This window comes from Gavia stellata, chromosome 6 (genome assembly GCF_030936135.1).
Source record: "Gavia stellata isolate bGavSte3 chromosome 6, bGavSte3.hap2, whole genome shotgun sequence".
In the NCBI taxonomy this organism is placed as follows: domain Eukaryota; kingdom Metazoa; phylum Chordata; class Aves; order Gaviiformes; family Gaviidae; genus Gavia; species Gavia stellata.
Window position 1 is genome coordinate 54,832,601 of NC_082599.1, and position 22,744 is coordinate 54,855,344.

The 22,744-nt window shown below is 40.6% G+C and overlaps 1 protein-coding gene across 4 annotated transcripts in view; it reads left to right on the forward strand.

Annotated features, from left to right (window-relative positions):
* The window catches only part of PDE1C (phosphodiesterase 1C), a 315,948-nt gene that overhangs the window by 129,730 nt on the left and 163,474 nt on the right, over positions 1 to 22,744 (forward strand). The window contains exon 4 of one of the 4 annotated variants that reach the window (XM_059818718.1): positions 16,098 to 16,160. The exons of the other annotated variants lie outside the window; for them this stretch is intronic. Within the exon in view, the coding sequence (XP_059674701.1) occupies positions 16,098 to 16,160 (63 nt within the window). The remainder of the gene's footprint in view (positions 1 to 16,097; positions 16,161 to 22,744) is intronic. 4 annotated transcript variants of the gene reach the window in all.

Below are 22,744 nucleotides of genomic sequence, written 5' to 3' on the forward strand. Positions count from 1 at the left end.
AAAATGGGGATACTGTTGATTAACAGGCTACCTGATCTAGTTATCTTACTGCCTCCTTGCAGGAGGGAGGCCCAGTGGGGGTCTTTGACAGATTCATTTTTCTTTCTTTGGAGCCCTTGTGCTTGGTTGCTTCAGAGCACCCACTTTGCAGCGCAAAGTTTTTTGGTCCTGAGCTGACTCCCCCTTCCCTGCATGTGGAGTATTAATTGGTGACTTAATCTCACGGCGTGCTGAGCATCTTTAGTTCATGTTGACTTTAACTGGATTTGAGGCTCCTGCAGAATGCTTCCTAAAGACTAAACCCTGCAGCTCTGCTGAATGTGCCCTTTAATGTTGTGTGATGATGGAGGGAGCTGGCAGATAAGCCAACGTGATGATGTGATGGGCTAAGTCATCACAGCCACCCCTCCTGTTTGCTGTCACCCTGTGCTGAAGATGATCACTTCAGTGGAGCATTGGCAGGACAGGCTACATGTGTGCTTGTGTGTCAGCCGCAAGAGACTGAAGTGTGGTGGCTTGAGTCATGGATGAGGTGGGTTTGAGCCGTGACAGTTTAGTGGAATATACAGATTTGGAGATTTCTGTGCTGAACTGTGTGGGTGGGCATCACGTAGCGCGAGACACAAGAATAGGGAGAAGGTAAATATGCTCCCAGTTGTTTTCCTAAATGTGGAGCTGACACTGTCGTTCTGTTTGCAGCGCTACTTTTCTCCCAATTTCCCTTGCTGCTGCCATGATTGTTAATTAACTATGACCATGTCTCTGGCCAGAAGTCTTGAGTTTCTGCAAGAGGATTTGTTCTGGGGCTGAGATGGTTTCCAGAATGAATGATTGCTCTGTGTGCATCTGTCCCCTGCACTGCTCACATTGTCCTGAGTACCGTGTCTTATTTTGGTGTGTTTTCTGTGTGTATAACCATGGCATCAGAGAGGTTTGTGTTCAGCATCTCTTCTGTATGCGAGAGTTTCTGTAAGCCTTGGAAGAGAGATGAAGTATGTTAGAAGCTCCTACAAGCCCAATATGCAGTTGTATCGATGACATACAGGGAACTGAATATGTCAGTCTGTTTAAACATACTATTACAGGGTTAATTTTTGTGCCCCATGGGATTTTGAACTTCCTTTTTTTCTCTCGCTGTTACCCCTGCCTGCTGCCTGACTGATGGTGCGTGCTCTTGCGGCAGCTGGGCAGGCGGGCTTCATGGGCCTCTCGTGTCTAATAACTGGTGTGAGCTCTGCGGAGGCAAGAAGCTGCTCCAAGGATGGGCACACAGCAATTGCTGAGCAGCTACTCCTGATAGCAGCCAGCGCCTGCTGAGCAAGGCTGGCTGGAGGGCTGTGTGGCACAGTGGGGTAGCTGCTGTGGCTGGGAACCCCGCTTTGCCAGCACCTAAGGCAAATTAGCTGGCTAGTAAGCTTCTGACTTGAATTTGCCACCTGCTGTGTGATTAAGGTATGATGCTAAGTGGGAAATTGCGCATACTGACATCTGATGCAGAAGTGTAACATCCAGCAAAAGGAAGTGGTAGGACAGCAGTTCATTTAAAGGCTGGTTTTAAGTAGCATCTCTCTGTTGAGTTGGTAATTCCAGCAATGAGCATAAACTGATGACTTGGCTCCGGTCTCCACCGTCGTTTCCCACATTCATCTGTTGTGGGGTTTTCTTTTTTCCTTTGTCACGTTTTTTCAAAATGATCTCAGCGGTTCCTACATCACCAGGCTCTGGAGGGTGACTGGCAGCTGAATTGAAACAACCTTTTCCTTGCTTTTGCATCATCTTCCTTTTGTTTCGCTTTGGGGAGTGTTATCCCATAAGAATGCCTAGGTAATAGTAAGCAGCACTTAGCCATGTAGGAGAAAGACTGCTGTCCTTTGTACCTTGCAGTGTGAAGAAAGAGTTTCCCCTGAGTGCAGACCTGTTGGGAAGGAAGGTGAGGTATGTGCAAGAAAACCTGAGGAGAAAGAGTCAGAGTAAAATCTGATCCATTCTAAAATTGTAATTGGAAATGACAGACACTGACTTTTGCGCTGATCATTCTGTTAACTGAGTTGACTCAAATGCTTTTGTAACAATAATGTGTTGATATAATTTTCCTCATAAACTTGGAAGTTTCACAGCTGTCTAGACAACCCTAATTTCATTAGTCCCAACCTAGTAATTGCAACTGAACCGCTGAACTGGGATGTAAATTAATCACAGCAATACCAGGGAAGCAGGATATTTAATCAGAACCTGGGTGTCATCTATCATTCTCCCATCTAGTTCCCCTTGGGTAACTGAATAGTGGATAGCTTGTTAAATAGTGACTGGAGCACTGGTCAGCAAGAGGGAGAACTGGACAGGAAGCCAAAGCTCTTTTGAACTTTCAGGTCCTGGGTTGGTTTTGCTCTCTCCGGAGCACCTGAGACCTCAGTCATATTTGGTTTGACTGTTGACACTCCCCAGTTATCCTGAAGACAGCCAGCTGTGGGCTGCCCGTGTTTCCCTGGGAGATACTTGGCATCTTCAGCTCCCTGGGAAATTAAAAGGGAAATAAGCCTTTCAAGTAGCCCTTGGCAATCCCCTCCTAGATCAGGTTCCTCTGCTTGGATGACGTTCAGCTAGTGCAGTCAGTTTTGCACTTCTAAGGACTCACTAAAGTCCTATTTATCTTCTCAAAATTTGTCAGATAAATAATCTGTTTTAGCTTACATGGCGTACATTTTCCTCCATCACCATCCACAGCCATGCATTTTACTCTGCCAGTAACACAGAATTGCATTGGTGGTGTTTTAGTTTAGCTGCATGTTGGTTAATTGTACAGTTTAATTTTCTATTAAGATGCAAATGCTTCTTTTACAGTGAACTCATTTTAGATGAAAGTCAAGTAAAAAAAGTCCTGGTATTTTAACCGTCCATCACGGATGGATTTCACCCCCACCCCCCACCCCCCCCCCCCAAGTACCTGTTGATGCTATACATGAAGTCCAAAGTAGAAAAGGAAATGTAACCAAAGTGCCTATGAAATATGGCTGTGACCCTGAAAGAAGCATCCTAACGAGCCCTGCAAAATACTAATGTGATTTATTTAAAAAAGATTGTACTTTAATTAAAAAAGGTTGGCATCTGATACAAACCACATGGCCGGAACATCAAGCCTTCCCTAATTTTCTCCACTTCAGATGATCAGGCAGGAAACGCATAAGCAGAGATCTTCTCTTCCATCCCTCTCCCACACTTTCCTATTCTTTCTCATCTATGTCTGTGCTTCTCAATTCCAGTTTGCTCCAGCATTTAGTTAATATACTCTTGGAGGAGTATGTGAATGTGAACATGTTCTTCCTTAAAAAAAGGAGGTGTGATGTATTTATGTTAGTGTGTTGCACAAGTTGTGAAACCATACATGCACAAATGGTGTTACATACAAAATAAGTGGAAAAGTGTATTTTTTTTTTTCCCCAACTTTACTTCATAGTCATCTTCAGGATTTCTCATGCTGATACCTCTTTAGATTAAAATAATACTCTGTCTCTTTTGGATTATTTCAAAATTCCCATAAATTTATAGCCTTGCAAGTCTCATTCTAGGTAATCTTTAAGTTGGATGTTTCCTTGGGACCAGATCCTGTGAGGAAAACTCTGTGCTGGGATTAATGTCGTCCTTTAGCGCTGTTAGGACACGCTAAAGAGATCTTCATTGGTATGAAGCATCAGTGCTTTCAAAGTTGATTGTCTGACTAAGGGCATTATATATGGTGGTAGTTGTCGCTGCCGTTGATAGACTAATGCAGACTGAAGGGGACCTCCAGAGGTTGTCTCTTCCAGCTCTCGGTGCTTGAGAACATCGCTGTGGCCCTGGTTAACTCTTGGCATTCATCAGTTTACTTAATTTGACAATATGCTTAGTCCTTAGTTCTGATACCATTCCATTTCCACAGCTTATCTATTGACCTTGCAAGGTTATCTTAATTACAAATAATAAAAATACCCCTAATTCCTTAAGCTGTGCAAGTAATTATAACACTGCTTAGCGCAAGTTTTTCTTCATATATAGTATCCAAGCAACTCCAGCAATATAGGATGCATTAAAGGTTGATATCCTAATCAGTAGCACGCACACACAATGCATGACTTGATGTGTGAAAATTCTTTGTAAAGCATAGTCTTTGGGGTGCTGAGACCTCCTTGGCTCCCTGTAAATTCAGTAGGATTTCTTGAAACGCCGTGTCTTGGGGAAACTGATGTTAAATTTTCGATTCAAGGCTGCTGGGCATTGTGCAAAAAGAGATCTGCTGACTTATTTCTATAATATCACAAATGGAGCTGGTTCTGTTAAATTTAATGAACGCTTAATTTCAGTAAAAAAGGTATTGATTTGTTGAGTGCTCTGTATTCATTGCACTGCAGAATCATAGGTGTTTTGGAAAAAAATTGAACATGGTCACGTAAGTAAAGCTTATAATTAATCTGTGTATGAAGGGGGCAAATTAAAGTGACACTGGCAACCTTAATTCAGTATTTCCTAGCTTTCTGGGTGCTTGATTTTGCAACCTGAGTGATCTTCTAATGCAGTTTAAGTGCAGTCAGGTACTGGCAGCATTGCACAGCTCTGAAAAAGAGGCTACAGTTCAAGTTAACAAAGCTAAGTGGAGTTTGTGCTTTAATTCACAGAGGAAGTTTATATTGCTTGGCTACGTGTAGGGAAACTTTGTGTTGAGAGGAGAGGAGGAAACCTACCTCCTAGAAAATCCCAGCTTTTGTTCTCCTAACACTTTCCATAAGAAGAAAACATTGAAAATGACAGAGGCTCTTGCATACCCTCCTGCTTTCTGTCCTCCTATTTCCCTCTGTTTAAGAGGGCTGGCAGATGTGGTGAGATTGGACTCAATACAGCTACACGCTTCTTTTTTTTTCCTTCTGCTTTTGAAATCTCACTCAGTTTTTCTACCCCAAAAGGAGGCAGCCATTTCTTAACATGATGGCTGTGGTAGAGGAAGGTGTACATTTTGGATTCCTGGCATGAGTAATGGGACTTATCTTTATTCAGAGCAGGAGTAAGTTCAAAATAATTATGAAACATGAATAAATAGTGACCAAATCTTTCTTACTGATACATATTCCTATTATTTCACTAAAATTAATTTTATGCCATATCTTGTATTATATAGTGCTGAATAATTATCAATAAATACAAGTCCTTAATGATTAATGACTATTAAAATATTGAATACATTGAGCATTGTTTTTCAGCTGATTTACGATACCTAAAAAATTACTGATTGTGCAGAATTTGTTCTAACAATAGCACATCTTGCTTGATAAGGAATGGACTCTGCCAGATTTGAAAATGGAACAAGTAGCTTATGCTACTCACATAGTGTGATGACAAGTGTCCTTACCTATCAAAAGAAAGTTACATTCAGGTTTTTCCTAAATATGTTCATGTTTAGGTGAAATTCAGCCATGAACTTCAGCATCATTTCAGCAGAACTAGTAACACACTCCTGCTTTTGCATTGGTCCTCTGTCTGTACATGACACTAGTTTTCAAAAAGTAATCGTGATATCCTCTAAATTCAGATTTTACAGATACTGTTTGTATCAATTTCTTAGAAGTTATTTGTAGCCCCTAGATTTGCAAGATTCGTTCCCTTTTTTTGCTGGAGTAAGACTGGTGTGAAATGAAAATTACGTTCAAAAGTCATAGACTTTAATGAAGATTAACTGGTATCAAACATTGTTTGGTATCAGACATTCAAACCAAAATTACTTTGCAATGTCTAGATGCTTTCTTTTTTAAAATTCTTAGTGCCTGACAAGTTTTTCTGATTCAAATCTTGGGGAAAGAGTAGAGCAGAAGTAATCTTGTGCCTTCTACTACTTTTCTAGGCTGTTATGAAAAGTTGTCTGGAAAAAAGCTGCTGGAGAATAGGTTTTTCACTAGCTATGCACCTAGGTGATTAACGCTCTAAAAATAGGTGATATAGATTAGATACACTATAGCCTTACGCTATTTTGGCACTGTTTCCACCATTTGGAACCAAACAAAATAGTGCACGTAGGAATCTGGAAAGCTGCACAGAGAAGAATAAACCCAGTCTCCTGACACCTTCCCGTTGGGTTGGTTTGGCATCTTTCAGTAACATCCAGTGCTCTTTGGACTTATTTTTAGTTAAATTGAGGTGGCTTGCTTTTTCCTTTGGAGTTTTATAGTTTTCATTCCTTTACATGTATGGAATATAATTTTGCTTGCTAGGTGCACAGGTACCAGTGAGTGTTCATTTCCATTTCAGTTAATCTGAGATCCTTTACTGAAGCATGTTTGGAGAATTAGATTAGGATTTGGTGAGGGAATGTGACAGGGAGTTCTTCTCCCATGTTTTAAACATAATTTGTATAAGAAGGATAAAAAAACTTAATGAAGAATTCAGTTAAGCCCTATATTATTGCCTGTTAGACATGATCTTCCTGTAAAATACTACTGATTTTTTTAAAATTTTTGTTTTGTTTTATTTTGTCCCTGAGCAGTGAATTACTCTGATTCAATGCGTGCATCCCAGTGAAACTTCCTTAAAATGACATTAACTTTGATGGTTATGTTGGTAACATAAAAGGGAGGAAGCTAAGACGGTTGCTAGTCATGCAATTCCTCTATGGATGATCAGACTATTCATTTCCCAAGTCTGGATGAAAACAGTTTATGCTGCCAGTAAGGGGCCTTCTTTTGTTGGAGCTTAAGGTAACTATTAGCAAAGGCAGAGGCTGCTCTATAGAACGTCTCTTTTTGTCCTTTTCTTCTTATTTGCACTGCAATTTCTTGATAATCTCTCAATGTTCACAGAAGATCTGCATGAGTATCTGAAAAAAATTCTGGTTTTATTTCCTGAAAATAAGTGTTAATACAAGTGTTAACACATCTGTCTCCAGTCCTTCCTTCCCCAGCTGCCATTTCCCATTCCCTTGCTCCTCCTCATCCCTCTTTCCTAACTGTATGTGAATTTTTGTAATCCTCAGGATAAAGAAGGCAGGTGTTAGTCTTGACTTCCTGTATCCCACTGGTCTTTCACTAACACACTACACACAGAAGCACAGAGTCTTTGTTGACAAGCTTCCCCTCCAAGGGAAAGCTCAAGAAACAAGTGGGAAACCCTAAGGTCTGGGATCCCACTGCCACTTGCTGCTCCTAGGTTGTATCACTCTGTTCTTCAGCTGAGCATCTGGAAGTTCTTGGGGAATAAAATGCCAAAAGAAGAAAACGAAATAGTTTAAATGTTGTTTTGGTTTTTTTTTTTTTAAAAAAAAAAAAAAGAATGCTAAATTGTATGTGGCCAAACCAATAATTTCAACAGCTGCTAATGAGTTGACCCTTCTGAACTGGTGCTTCAAGTAGCAGACAGGTAGTCCATTGATTTTTTCCCATCAAGCATTTATAATATATGAGCTACAGCAACTTCTAGGCAATTTTCAGTACACAGGGTAATTACAAAAAGCTGGCCATTTAAATTACCCTGAGATGCAGCATTTCTATGACTAATTCAGAACTCCTATGTCTTAGCTGTGTCTCAAATTCAATTTGAATTGATAATGAGTTGTTTTAATCCCTCTCTTTGATTTAGCAGTCAGACCAAAGGACAACATTTTTTGAGGGCGGTAAGGAGGAGAGAGGGAGAATGTTTTGGCAGTTAACGTGGGAATGAGTTTTTACTTGGGGTCCTCCTCTGGGGGAGGGCAATATAATTGAAGTCCTATATAAGCTTCCAGCCTTCAGAATCTCTCACTTCCTAAATGTGTGTCTCCCTTGCAAATGATGAAGAGGGAATCCTAAGGCATTTTGTTAAAAATCTATCAAATGCAAGGGATGAGGCATCCTTGCTGAGATAATTTGCCCCAGGAGAGAATCGGCTATCTCCTGGCAGTGTGACTTTTTCTCAGGAGAAATTTCTCACTTTTGATGTGGATTACACTGGAGCCTCTAACAAGTCTTATGAAACCTGGGAAAGCTATAAACCCTCTTTCCTCATTGCCACATCAGAGAGTCTCTCTGATTTCTACTGATTAAGCTCTGTGTTTGCTTTAGCACATTTTCAATAGACTATTCAAGTATTATGAATAATTTTTTTTCCCCCAACAGATGCATTTTGTTTGCCCTGTTGTCCTGCCTATTCTGAGATGATAACTTGGGGATGGCATTTAACTTTAGTTAGAAGACAGGTGAAGAATTCCTCCAGATCTTTATGCCATAGCTTCATGGACACTGCACTCTCTCTGGGCCAAATGATTTATCGCACATTAAGGTGAAAACATCTATAAGAGTCTCTTGTGAAAACATTGACAGGTCCTTGCTGAGCGCCATGCCATCTCCAAAGGCGCAGGGGAGCATGGCTAGTAATGTATTTGGACAGGCTGGCTTCCAAGTGTTAAGACCAAAAATGGAAAATAAGCCTTAAGTAGAAGCAAAGGACTTGGCCTTCCTTTGCATGTGCATTAGTTTAAGAAGGAATCACACGTTAATATACTTGTTTCAATGCGCACCACCCCAGAGAAGATTAAGAAGCAATTTACTGTAGCTTTTGGCTGGGGTATCTCCTTCCCTCAATCCCAGCCATCTACTCACGAGTCGGAAGATATGCAGACCCTGTTATGGAATTTCATGTGTAGTTTTCCAGGGTTTGAATTAATATTATGCTCCAGTGGATGATGTTAGACTGTCTTCATGCAGAAGAGCAATTGTTCTTCTGCTGGGGAGGAGTTTCTCGAATAGAAACATCCAGTTGTTGCGTACTTACCTGCACGTAACTATGCTTCACAAGGGCTTCATAAAATATCTGAGGTATTTATATTGTGGATTTGTTGTTTGACCATACTCAGAGATAGGTATATACCTGCACGATAGGTACATTAGATGCATCTGGCTTAATAAGACTGATCCCAAGCTCTCAAGTAAAGTTTGGTACGATCATTTCCAAAGATGTGTTGTGGGTTTTTCATGTTGTTTTTAGTTTTTTTCTCAGCCAGATTTTGGGAACAATTATAATAGAGAAGTGCTTTGTTTTCTCACAAGATGTAGGGGCAGGACTTTGGACATCTCTGCCTCCAATACCTGGTCAGAAAACCTTTTTTTAAGTTTGTGCTTTTTTCAGTACAGCTGTTTATTCCTAATCTTCATTCTGATTCATAGAGTACTTAAACCCACGTTCCCCTTCACCTAGCTACAACCATACCTTCAGAGAGCAGAAATAACAATTGTCTGAACATAATAGAAGTGCTACAGTTAAATCCTGATTTCTTGCTGAGGTTATTACTCTTAACATGTACAAGTATCTTACTTCTGTGCTCCTGTGCAACACATTCAAATTTAGTGGTGCATGTAATTAAGGTTCATAGCTTTGGAACCTTTCTTGACTAATATTTACATAAAACGTGTTTTCAGCTTATGTTTAATTATTGTCTTGATTATGACCAGCTATTTTTAAAAGGGGGGGGGGGGGAATAATTCTGTTCTCTTAACTTTGTTGTCAGAAACAATGCTTCATGCAGTGCAGAAAGTGCTTTCTGGACTTGCTGATCAGTGATGCACAGTTAGTCTGGGCTTGTAGGACATTGTCTCATCGGGTTGCTTTTCAGAGTCTGGGACGTTAATAGTAATGAGTGGATAGGATGGATATGGTTCTTTCTTGGGTTCTTGCTTGTTCTTCCTGGGAAAATTCACAGCAGATAGCACTTCTTTTTTTTTTTTTTTTTACCAAAAAGAGAGTAACATTTAAAACAAAAAAAAAAGTGAGAGATGCTGACAATAATTCAAGTGAACCAGTTCTGTACATGGAATCCATTTATTCTGATTCCTTTGTCTGCTAAAAGCTGGTTTTAAATTCTAGGGTTTTTTCCTCCTGTTCCTGCCACGCAGATACTACTATAACCGACTTCCACATGAGCTGGTAATCTCCTTATTGGAGGTTTCTTTCAGCTACCTCATAACATTTCAAGAAATTCTGGCGGTACTTAGTGATTACTGACTAAGGACTTCCTCTCCAGTTTTGTCTTGTAGTCAAGACAGAAATACTTATCCACTACCTACTGCAGGAGCTGGTGGGATCCACACCTCAGAACAGCAATGGTCCTGCGATTTACATCTCATGGTTTTGTGAAAGAAGTTATTAGCATCAAAGTATCTGGTTAAGCCCTTCCAAAATGAACACGTTGATTCTCATGAGAATGCTCAAGGAAAGAGAAGGCACAGAGACTAAGCTACTGTCCAACCACTGCTGAACCGTGCTCGTGTAGGTCATGATTAAAGCATAGCGATGAAATAAAAATTTGGACTATGAATGCTAACTGTGTTGCATATGGATAAATGAGTTTGATCTCCTAGGCAGCCAGTCCAACACCTTTTGCTAGCTGTAGATTTGCTTAGAAAAGAAAACCAAGACTGTTGTAAAAATATGTTGTTCATGCTCTGAAAAGCAATCAGCTTATTGCTGCTTTTTCTTTAGACTGGCTAAGCCATAGGAATGGTTGTACTTCAGCTTTCTTGCAGATTGCAGTTGTGAGATTATTTTTTTTTTAGTATTTTTTTTTTCTTCCCCTGGCAATACTGTGAATGTTTTCAGATTGTGATGACAAATGCTCCTTCTGGGAATTTCTGCACTAATAAACAATGGTGACAACAACTTGCTCTATTTCATGTTATAGCTTCAATTTTAATGACTCATGAGGCACAAAGAACTTGAGTACTGATCTGTTTATTGACAGAGCTTAAAGACACCAAGGACTGAAGTGACAGTAGGTACCATTAATCAGCAACCTTCTTGCTATCTCAAGCAATGCTGCATTTTGATGGTCGTTTTAAAGAAAACTGTAGAAGCTGGACCAGATGAATTCATCTCCAGTCCTGTCCTAAAGCTTGCCAAGGTGAGGGGCTGGAAGGCTGACAAGCACCGCAGCTTCCAGAGGCGAGAGCTTTACCCCCGAGCCTGCAGGACTCTGCCCTCGGCACGCACAGCAGTTGCCTAGAGGAGGGCAGTGCTGGAGATCGTTCAACGTCAGGGTCTGGAAGCATTGTCACAGCTACCTCACACCGCACGCCTGGAAGCAGTGAGTATCAATATGGAGTTGCAAGGATACATGGAATAGATGTGTCTGTCCTGTTTTTAAAGTGAGAGGTGAATGAATGAGCTGGAGTCCCAAATAGTGTAGCAGAGCATTTGTGTGAGGAAAATCCTAAATACCTGAAGGTTTTTACTCTTTTGGGGACCAAACCTGAAGAAGTTTGGTGATGGTAGAAGCAGCCTCTCCCAAATCTCTCGGAACTTTCTGAATTACCTTTCCCATCGCACATGATTTAGTTCCGTTTCATTTCACCCCAGTTCTCAGCTGGATGGTCCGAACACTGGGAGTGCAGCGTCCCAGTTATTCTGTCTATGGGACCCTATGGGCAGGCCAGTGCTATGCTTTTTGTCAGTGTCCTTGTGAGAGACCAGTGGCAATCAACATTAACTCTCACCTTTTTTATCTCTAGAAAGCAATGTTCAGCCTTTACTTATCAGCATAGCTTTGACACTGTGCTCTCATCTGAATTCAGAACTGAAACATCGTGGAAGGAAAATATCATTACAGCTGGATTTGCCACATCGGCACTTGTCCAGTAACCTTCACTTGGGAGGAATTTAAAGAATAGATGTAAAGATATTTCTGAATTGCAGCTTTATTATCCTTCAATGCTTCAATTAATACTAAAGCATTAAGAAGAGTTGTGCAGTGGTTAGACTTGGAGATGGGGTTCCTGTCTCATGTGGTTTGGGGCCAGTTCAGGACAGTTAAAAAAAAAAAAAAATTACAGAAGGTGGCACAGAATCTCACAGATGTTTGAAACCTGCAGGGAGTTTGTCACATCACTAGCAAAAGCACTTTCCTCTGCCATGTGCACCTGGAAAGCTGTGAGTTGCTCTTATTAATCCAGTGGTGGAAACATGGATGGCTCTGAGAAACCTTGCACACTGTCTACAGACCTGCAGATAGAGATGTTGTGGCTGCAGAAGGTGTAGGTGGAAGAAAAGATGACAAACAGTCCCTTCATCTGGAAGGAGGTGTTAGAAGTTGAGAGAGAAGCAGGAATAATGTAAGCAAAACTGTATTAAACTGTCTTGTCTTCTAGTATAACACTTCAATAGGGCTGTGATTAACATCTGGATTGCCAGATACTGAGAGTGGATGAGGGACTTGCTTGGTGAATCAATGGGTTAAGTTCTATGTGCTGAAGAAAATGGGGAAAACAGGGTAAACAAAGTCATGACTGGCTTTTTCCGATGCAGGCTTTCTGATGTCTGCGTATACGTAACTGCCCATTCTTAATTTGGAAAACTTTTTTTTATAATAAGAGCAGACTTTACAGCATTCACCTGCTTATCCTTCCAGCTGTTTGCTGAAAGGATGTAGTTAGGAGAGCATGTTTCTTCAAAGCATCTTACGCATGTGGATTCAGCAAAAGCTTTCAATCTGAATTAGGAATGTGCTGCCCAGGCATCAGGTTTTATGAGTGTGGGATGGGTTTGTTTCTGCGGAAGGGTCTCAGCTTGAGGAACAGACACAGAACATTGAGGAAAGCATGAACTCAATAGGAAATACAAAAAAGTAATATTTTTGCTTTGAACTAAAATTATTAATGTTTAGAAGTGACATGCATTTTCAGTGGATTAATATACTACATCTGTATTTTGATCAGGAATACACATAGGAGTCTTTCAAGTGCTGCTAGATTTGTATCAAGGGAAAACAGAAAGACACCGAATGAAGTTAGTTTTACTATTCTGTTAGGCATTACTCTTCCGTAAGAAAGATGTCTAACAACCATTTTGAATAAAAAGGCACTTGAACAGCCATAACTGTGTAATACAGCTTTTAATAAATTTGTGTTTCAGTTCAGCAGTGTTTCCCCATCTGAGAAGTATTTCTCTTAAATAAATATAGGTTACTAGTGTTTTTCTGAAGTTGAGTTGGAACTCACCTCACTGAAAAGTAGAAAGCTTGTTATTTGATCAGAGAAATAGGTATCACACTTATTAGGTGTTAGCTGTCTCTCAGATCTGAAGAAGGATTTGTAAGTCTGGAAGCATGTCTTCTAGCTCTATCAGTTAAACTCCCACAGATTTAATCTCAGAGGATTTAATTGCTGACACATAGACATTCTATGTTGTTTCACAAAACCACGTGGCCTCTGGCTTCAAACGGGTTTTCTGTATGGCTTGTGTGCCAACCCACTGCAGATGCTTTGGATGCTGAGGGCACTTCATATGTCCAGACAATAAGTTTGTTTAGGTGATGGATCGTCACCCTTGTCGCTGTGTAAATTCAGGCTGAAATACAGTCACAAACTGGGTTTTGCTGAACAACCAAACTTCTAGGTGCTATAGAGACATCTTAGGTCAGTATGAGGACAAAGGTATTTAAATGTTTTCCTTTCACTGTAGTATCAAAACCATACATAATATTGGAAAAGTAATAGTAATAGGAAATGTGATCTGTGTGTGAAAATGTATTTGTAGGCAAAGAAGGGAAAGAGGAAATGTGTGGGCAGTATGGGGAAAGCAAGGGTGGATTATAGGGCTGTTCAGCTTTGTTGCATGATACAAAAACCAGTCCAGGTTGCAGTCAAGGCTGCTAAGTGGTTTATAGGAAATCAGTTTGATGACTTAAGTGGTTTTCCCAAACATACCCGTATCCCACAAGCAGTACCAAGCAATGATGCCTAGTCTAGCTGAGAAAAAGATGGGTTTAATGCATCATATACCTTATCTTAGTGGGTGTGTTTAAAGGGATTTAGGAGGACTCTCCAATGCATGGAGGAACAGAATTCTCTTGGCTGGCTAACACGTGGAGACTCAGTGTGCTCTGTCTGCTCCAGTGGTTTAAAACTTTTTAGCTAATATATATTTTTTTCATTCTGTTATTTGAAAACCATTTTATCCCAGCTTATATATAGTATTTTTCAGGGCTCTTCCAAGCTAGTGTAAGGAGGCAAAAATTTTCTGGGAAAGGCAAGAAACTTTCATCTCCAGGAATACCTCTTAGGCAATTATAACAGCCACTACCTTCTCACAAAGTGAAAGAATGACCAAGCAAATAAGTGAATGTTGATTAAACACGATTCTGGCTAGGAGTGATTCATTTTTTAAAAGCTGATGTTTTTGAAGCAGAGCTTTTAGGAGGAGAGCTGTACAGTAGCTAATTGCTCAGGTCTAAATGCAGCTCTGTGACTGTATCAATGCGCAGAGATCACGCGGCAGTTTCCTCGCACACCAAGCGTGTGCATGGTGAGAAAGCTTCCGGGAGATCATCTTCTCAGAAATGTTCTCATTACATACTTACAGCCATCAGTGAAACTAATGGTTGTGACTGAAGATACCATAGAGCTGTTTTGCCTCTTGCCCGTTGAATAAGTTAACTGTCTTCCTTCATACTGACTGTTTCTAAAGCACACTTTGTAGACAGCACACAGCCTGTTTTGTAGCGTGTGGATACGGCTCAGTGACTACTCAAAACCTCTAACTGATTAAAATTATCCTTGGTGAGAAATGTAAGAAACCATGCAAAGACTGTGTCCTATGCAGCATTTTTCCCCTCCCTGTGAACTACTTACTCTTGCATGGGACTGCAGCACCTCATTCTGTCACTTACTAAGAACAGCGGTGACGTATTATTTTTCGCAGTATGGAGAGATAAAATAATCTTATTGTGGTAAGTTAGCTTGAATTGTCACTTCACGTTGCCATTCCTGAGACATTTGTTCAGCGTCTGTTTAATGCCTGGGTCTTATCAACACTTCCCAAGCTGTACTGTTTGGAAACCTTAGGCTTGAAACTTTGCCAGTACTGCTGAATAGTTCCAGTAATATTTTTTTATTACCTGCTTTTTGACTTAACATATGCCACAGGCCACGTGGAGAGTCTTACAAGGATTCAGTGGTATGATGCTGGTATCCTATCCAAAGGATACAGCCATAATAAAAGGGGAAAAACAATCTAGGCAGCTGGGTAGATTATCAAATAGAGCGACTGTATAGGTCTTCAAAGGATCAAACAGCTCATCAACTTACACTTACAGTGTCCTGAATGGAAATATGTACTTGTTTTGAAGTTGCACTGGTTCTGTTTTTCAAATAGGAATGTTATCGTACAGTGTGAATCATCACAGAGAATAATAAGCTACAGACCTTGCAGAAGGGAAGTTATGTTTGCCTTTTCTGGAAAAATACATTTACAAGGAAGTATTGCGGTTTAGGCAGCATGACCTTGCCTAAAAGTCTTACTTCCCCTTTGCTTTGTCTGATGTGTTTAACATTCCAGTCCTCCTATTTGTTAGTTTGGGAATAATCAGCAGCAGGTTTGCAGATCTGTGGGAGCTTTTTCAAATGACCTGAGGTTCACTTTTAGTGTTAGTTCGGAGTATCTCTAAACCTTAGCTAAACAGTTTATTAAATTTGATAGGTCAATTTTTACCACTAATTTTTATTTATTTTTATAATTAAAATTATTTAATTAATATTTCCTCATCTCATATTAAAAAAAATTATATTTTTTAAATCCCCTGTATCTACTGCTAATCTAGTAAGATGTCATAAAAATTGGCCTGCCGGATATTTTCCACTTACTTGCCTGTTACATTATAAACTAATGTTATGTAACAGAAATAAATTAGAGGGGAAATATTTCGTTGTTTGGCACTCATCAGATTATGAAACAATGTTTACTTCACTTAAAATACTGAATCCATTCCAGGCATGAATAAAACTTTGAAAGGTATTATTTATGGAAAGAAATAGTAGACTTCCTTCATGTTTTAAAGAAGGATTTTTAAAATGTTAAGGGTCATCAGTCAAACCCTCACTGAAACTTCACAAAGGGTTTAAAAGACTTTGTTTGTTAATTTTTTTTTTCCCCTGTACAAATGCACAAGGACATCTAACAGTCAGCTTTCAACTTGTTAAGCCTTACGTCTTGTGTCTTGAAAAGTACGATATATGCAGTCCTAGCCTTTATAAAAACATCCTGAGTTCAGACTCTTTTCTTACCCTACAGAAAGGTACCGTGATAAATGCTGGAGAGCTGATGGACTTTCTTTATTTCAGGAGCTTGTTATGGGAAACAGTCGTCACATTTGAGCGGCTCCACAGTCTGATCATTCACCTACGGTCAGTCACTGTGTGCGTGTGTGGGTGTGGAGAGTAGCGGGGCAGGTGAAGCCAGAACGGCAAAGATTTTGCTTAGATTTTTGATGAGAACCTGTTTGTGTGCCTTTACAGAGAAGGAAATAAATAGACAGGGTGAAACTCTGGATCTTAAAAAAAATTTCCCACTTATTTCAGTTTGAGCAACATTTCCCGTTTAGGCTTTTGAGCTGATTGTTGAAGGGCTAATTCACGTTAAACGTGTGCAGCCAGCTCTCTTAGGCTAGGCTCTTGGAGACTGAAATCGCTTTCCTTCTGTCCTCCCCCTGGCCCCCACCTACCGTAGGCTATAATCAGGACTGGTCGGGACGATTGTAACAACCTGAGCTCCCATACCATGTACATGACAATTCAAATGCCAATGTGCTCAATCAGAAAAATTGTATCTAAGGCCCTCATTTTGGCCTCATGCTGGATCCTGGCCACAAAATAAACCTCCAGATAAAAGGATATTTTACATCTGAATATGAAACAGAGGTGCAAACGAAGGCTGGGGTGCTGAGGTGTGGGGATGGAGCCAAGGCTGGAGTTGGGGTTGAGTTGGGAGACTACCACCAAAGCCTGCCTGTCTTAGAAATACTGCCTTTGGTTATTCTCACAGTCTCACACTTTAGATGCCGTCTGCTCTCTCTGTTTTCAGTTAACTCGGTATATGTACTGAGTTAATTATTTCACAGAGATAATTGCTGAAAAGGTAGAGTGGCTTTCAGGGTGGAGTTATATGCAACTAATGCAAGTGTTTGAGATCAAACTGTGGCACAAGTGCTGGGTTAGATAAGTAATTTTAACAGTCTCCAGCCCTGAAGAGAATTAACAGTCTAAGCAATACAGGCCTAAACCAGCAAGTCATACTGGGAAACCCTGAGGAATAAATGAGAGGAATTGGAAGAATTATTGCTTGCCATGCACTTGCTATAGGTTCAGTCACAGCCTGTTTAATATAATTAGGGACAGTTGTTTTCACTACAGTGTTTGGCTTTAAGTGCCTAGTTGATTTTTGCTAACAGCTCTTGTTAAGCGTGGAATTCATCTTGCCTAATTGTATTTGTCTGCCAAAGGGAGATTTAGTGGAAGGTGACTCTTCTGCAAAAGACTGTAGAGAGAGTTTAAGGAGAAAACCTTGGAGAAAAGAGTAAACATCTATTTAGATGGCCAGTGTTAGGTGATGTGACTCCAGGCCTGCTTTGCCCTGCTAAGTTCTACAGGCGCGCATATATATATCTCTCTCTCTCTCTATATGTAAAAATAACACAGGTTGTGGGGTCAGGACTATGAACCTGAGCCTTGTATCTCATAAGGTATGCTGTACATTTATTAGGGAACTTTTTTGTGGAATAGCTTAAGTGTAGGAGTGTTTTCCTAGTTTAGTTAATGGTAGATTATCTGGAGTTTACTTTTGTGCTTATTTGTCTTATATTTAAGTCTCTTTAACATCTCTGTCTCATGTAAGTGCGTGTAATTTTTACTAAAAAGGAAAAATGTATGTAATTGCATTCACGTGGATAAATGTATCTATCTCTGACTACCACCTTTTCCTTGCAGACAGATCTGTGATTGCCACTGAATTAGAGGATTTTTTCTCCCAGAGTCTGAGAGTTGCTCAGGTTGGAAGGGACCTGAGGAGGTCCTTACTCCAATCTCTTGCTCAAGACAGGCTCAGCAATGAGCTCAGACTAGGTTGCTTGGGGATGTATCCAGATGGGTCTGGAAAATCTCCAAGGATGGATCCTGCAGAAACCCTCTGTTCTGCTGCCTGGCTGTCCTCAGGGAGAAAAAGTTCTTCACCCCTGGTTGGCCCTCTAGTGCTCAAATCAAGAAGTTATCCGTGATTCTGTGACACCACCCAGAAATATCCTGGATGGCCTGAGTCCGGCCATGCTGCCATTTGAGCTGCTCCTTCAGATAGAGGGCCAACCCTGCTCCTTGTTTTCCCTGCCTACCTTTCCTGAAGAGTGCGTGTATCAATCCATCACAAGCATGCTAGTTGTGCAAGCCATCCCACCACGTCTGTTATTCCAACCACGCTGCAGTTCTGTGACTGCATGTGGAGCTTTAGTTCCTCCTCTGTGTTTATGATGCTCACATGGATGAGCAGTGGGGGGTAATAGTCTGAGGGCTGGAAGAGACTCAACAATTTCTTTACCACGTCCCAGATAAGCAGCAAACCTGAGACAACAGGTCAAACCAACAGAAGGATTCCTCTCTGCCTTGCAGGAAGGAGTCTCCAACAGCTATCACTTCCATTTTCTTCTTTATGCAGACACTTGGTTGAAGTTTAGCTGGCTTTGATGCCTCCCCTGATGCAAGGTGACTTTTCTTCCCTGTTTCCACACCTAGAAGTGGAGAAGAAGCCCCAGCTGTCTCGCTACAAATGACTAGTTTCAGTCTTCCCCCATCTTGGGAGTTTCGAACCCTTGAGGGTAGTCTCTAGATTTCTTTCCCACCTTGCAATGCAGATTTTGGATTCTTAGCTCTGCAGGGTCTCTGCAAAGACCATGTTCATCTCCTGTTCATCCTCCCTGATGGTGTGCATGCTCACCTCTTCTCACAGCTCCTTCACCTGGCAATCGAGTGCCACAACCACAGTATACTTCCCACAGGGGAGGACACCACTGTTCCCAACCTCAGGGAGGGGCAGCAGGCACTTCTTGCAGCCTCAGACCTGAACAGTGGCATCCTTGCTCAGTCGTGCTGTTTGGGTCAAGGCCCCCGACGTGCCAAGGCCGCTTGCTGCAGCCCGTGTTGGAGACCACGTGGCATGTCACCACTGTTAATGCACAGTCCTCAGCAGAGGTTCTGGGCTCCTTTGCACTGCTGCTGGGACATTGTTAGCAGCGCTTTGCCTATTGGTCATACAGCTCCTGCCAAGCAACGGTTGCAATAGGTGTTTGGCAGTCCTTGATCACCAGTCTGTGGTAGACAAAAGCTATGGGTACTCCCCAGTCGGAAAGCAGCCAACAAAGGCTGACTGTTGGAGCTGTCAGAGACAAAAAGCATATAGCAGACCGCAGAAGTTAACCCTCAGCAACAGCAACACGTCACCAGATGTTTCCTGAAGAGTTTTGCTGAAGAAGTACGCTGGAAATTGCTACAGGTCTGTTAGCTGCATCTCCGCACTCTTGCAAATATTCTGTTCTCTTCTATCCTGGAAACGATCTTGAATGCAAAAGTGAGTAGCTAAATAGGTGTAGAAGTGGAATCTCCTAAAAAAAAAAAACCCCACAACCAACCCTATTCTTGATGCTTATATCAAAAGCTATTTATAATGAGCCCTACTTCATTATCACTGGCAAGTGGTGAAGAGATGATATAGTTTTGTGATTACTGTATTTCAAGATGATGGATACAAACAAGAAGTGTGCATATAATGCTTATGGTGGGGTATTTCCATATTCCATATCTGACACCTTAATTGTCCCCCTGCATTGAGCAATGAAGTATCTTACTGCCTTTAGCTTGACCAATTGGGACTGTCAGCTTTGGTCCATTATAATTTTTGCTGCAGTTATTCTCCTTCAATGTTACTGAACTGTGGTTGCTCCTGTGGTGTTACAAAAGTGAACAGATATTGCAGTGTGCAGCACTTCTCAGTGTCTGCCTTTGGCAGGAAGGAGTGGATCTGATGTATTGTGTGTTAATAGATCTTCCTCCAAAAGTTAGCAAATCAGGGAGAGGCAGGCTGCCCACGCTCTTTAGAATTAATATCCCTATATTGCTTGTAGACATCTATAGTGCAGGAGATTGATAGCATTTTTTGAGTTTCAAGTTCATCCCATTCTAGGATAGCATAGACTCTTCCGTACTCTGAATTCTTGCAGTCATTATTAGTACCTTTGCAGTAAGTCTGTGGTATGCGTCAATGCATATTTATAATTTTTCAGTACTCCACCACCATTCAGAACAACCTTGCAGCAGCAGGAACAATGCACAATGTTGTTTTCAAAATTTTCCTCCCACTTTAGCTACAGCCTGTTTCTAGTTTATCACCTCTGACTAGACTGATCAAGTACTTGAACGTTGCTCTTAAATGATACAGAACTGTTTTCCAGAATGGCACTTCTGTCAGGGAAAAAAAAAAAAAAAAAAATCTGGCTTGGGACAGCCCTGTGAAGGGGATAGAGGGAAAGGTAAGTTGGAGGATACTGGTTGGGTGGTTAAGTAACTCAGCTGACATACAAGAAACAAGTTCAAGCATCTGCACTAGGTTGCCAATTTACTTTCACAACACTTCGAAGAGAGCTCGATTTCATTCCTTGTTGGCATTAGAAGTAAACTTCTGAAGCCTCAATTTTTCTTTTTTGTTTTTCTTTCATGAGTCAGTATTCTTGTTTTCCTAACAGCTCGGTCCATGATAAGCTACTGAGCTTTTCTAGTTCTGGTACAAAATGATTGGATCATGTACGTATCAGTCTGAGATATGGACTGTGAATATTCTTCAGATGTGTGCGGTGTAATTTCTTCTAGAGTGCAGTGGCAATAACTGGCATATAATGAAGGCCATAAGTATCAAAACCACCTGGGTATCCGCTTCCACTGGCAGAAACAATGGAGTTGCTTTTGCAAGGACTTTTTCAAATCACTAGCCAGCAGATTCTTTTTAATGATGGCTCTAGGCTTTCCCAGACACCTAGTATCAAGGATACATTGTGGTGGTGCCTGGCCAGGCTTTTGCCACATACTGATACCAATAAATGGGGTGAAATAGCCTTTTTGGATTGGCGTTAGAGCTGTGTATATCTTTCAAGTAGTTCATAGGTTAAAAGCCTTTTAATTGATGCCTTGCCTTTTGTTCCCTTTTGCGTGGGGATGCTGACTCTGGACAGAATTCCTGGAAGGACAACCTCTGCTTAGTGTGCAAAGGTAGTCAGAAAGCAAACATATGATGGGACATAATATTCAAAAGATTGAAGAGCATTTCTGGGAAATGAGGGGCCTCCTGCCCTGTGAATATTGCATTTCATGGTAGCTCTCTGTGATATAAAAAGCAGAGCAGACAGAAGAGGATTCCACAGCCTGGTGGCAAAAATGACGAGGCTTCCGCATGAGGAAAGATTAGAAAGATGGAGACAATTTTATTTAAAGATGAGATAAATCAGAGTGGATATTTTGGTGTTCTAGAAACAGCTACTGAGATAGAGCAGGAATTAGCTCTGTCCTGTAGTATAACGACCAGAGGAGAGGAAAATAATTGAGAGGTAGTTCTTTCAATACGATAAATATAACTGCGTTCTATCAAGCTGTGTATTGGCAAGGCAAAAAGTTCATTAGGATTCACAGTGGTGCTTGCTGCTTCTGCAAAGAATGAGAATATTTGCAGCTAATTTATATTTAAGAAGTCTTTTCAGAAGGCCATAAAGTCTGTCCATACTGATGAGCTCTGCACTTTGCTTTATGAGCAGTTTTTGCCGCAGTTTGTAGATACGCTCCTATCTGAAGGGCAAGATGTGCCAAGTGAGGGACACAGCTAAGTAGATCAGCAGTCAAATGTTCTTCTTAAATCTGTGTCTGAAAGTGCTCTAAGAAAGCCAAGTTAGTAGAGAAGTGAATGAGCAACTGCAAGATTATATTGTATCAATGTTAATTTTACATTAAGGTATCCAGAACTGCAGCATGAGAATTCATCCCTAGGGATTGTTAGAACCTTTTAAGATGATGATGGAGACTCCATTAATATTCTGCACAATTTTTTCAGAGTATATTTCTTTTCTCTTCTTTTTTTCAAATCTCTCTGTTAAAGTAAAAGACATTTTTTGTATTTTTTTTCTTTTCAATATACAGGATGATTAGAGAAAATGAACTCCTCTTCAATAACTGTGTAATCGTTCGTTGTCATTCAGATATGAATTTGATTCAGCTGAGTGATTTTTAAAGAACACGTGCGTGAATTCCAAAGTGAGATGTATTTCTGCAGACTGATCTAAAAAATACTCTTATTTTTTTCATTGGAGAAAGGGAGAAAAAGTGATGAGAAAAAAGGCTGGCAGCTTGTTGAAAACTACAAGTGATCCTACACTATTTTGATTTAATTGTAGTGCCTGCAAACTTTTTTCATTAAAACTTTTTAGAAAGAAAGTAGCAGTCTTGAAGAGTTGAATGCCTTGTGTATCTCATTAGCTAATACTGGATGGCAGAAGGATGAAAGGAAAAGAAAGAAAACCAAGATGAAGGGAAGAAGAGGTTTTAGGAAAGAAGAAAAGGAAAAGTGCATGTGTTTGAATGTTTAACTCATTTTTCTGATGGGCAGTAGATTTCTGCATGTTTCAGATGAATTACTTAATTTGAGGTTGATTGGATTGTATTACAAAATGCTCTGGAGTTTCAAAGCTAGTCACTCTTTCCAGAAAATGACCACGGAAATCACTTGTTACGTTTCTAATATGATTTGGCTTTGAGTTAGATTGAGTTCCTCTCATTCAGGCTCCCTGGCACCTTAATACTTGTGTAGTCCTAAGAATGGGGTATTATGCATTTACAGCAGAATGGCAGAACCTGGCCCATGCCTTTTACTAAAACATGCGTTGGTTTCTGTTTAGGGTTTTAATGTGTAA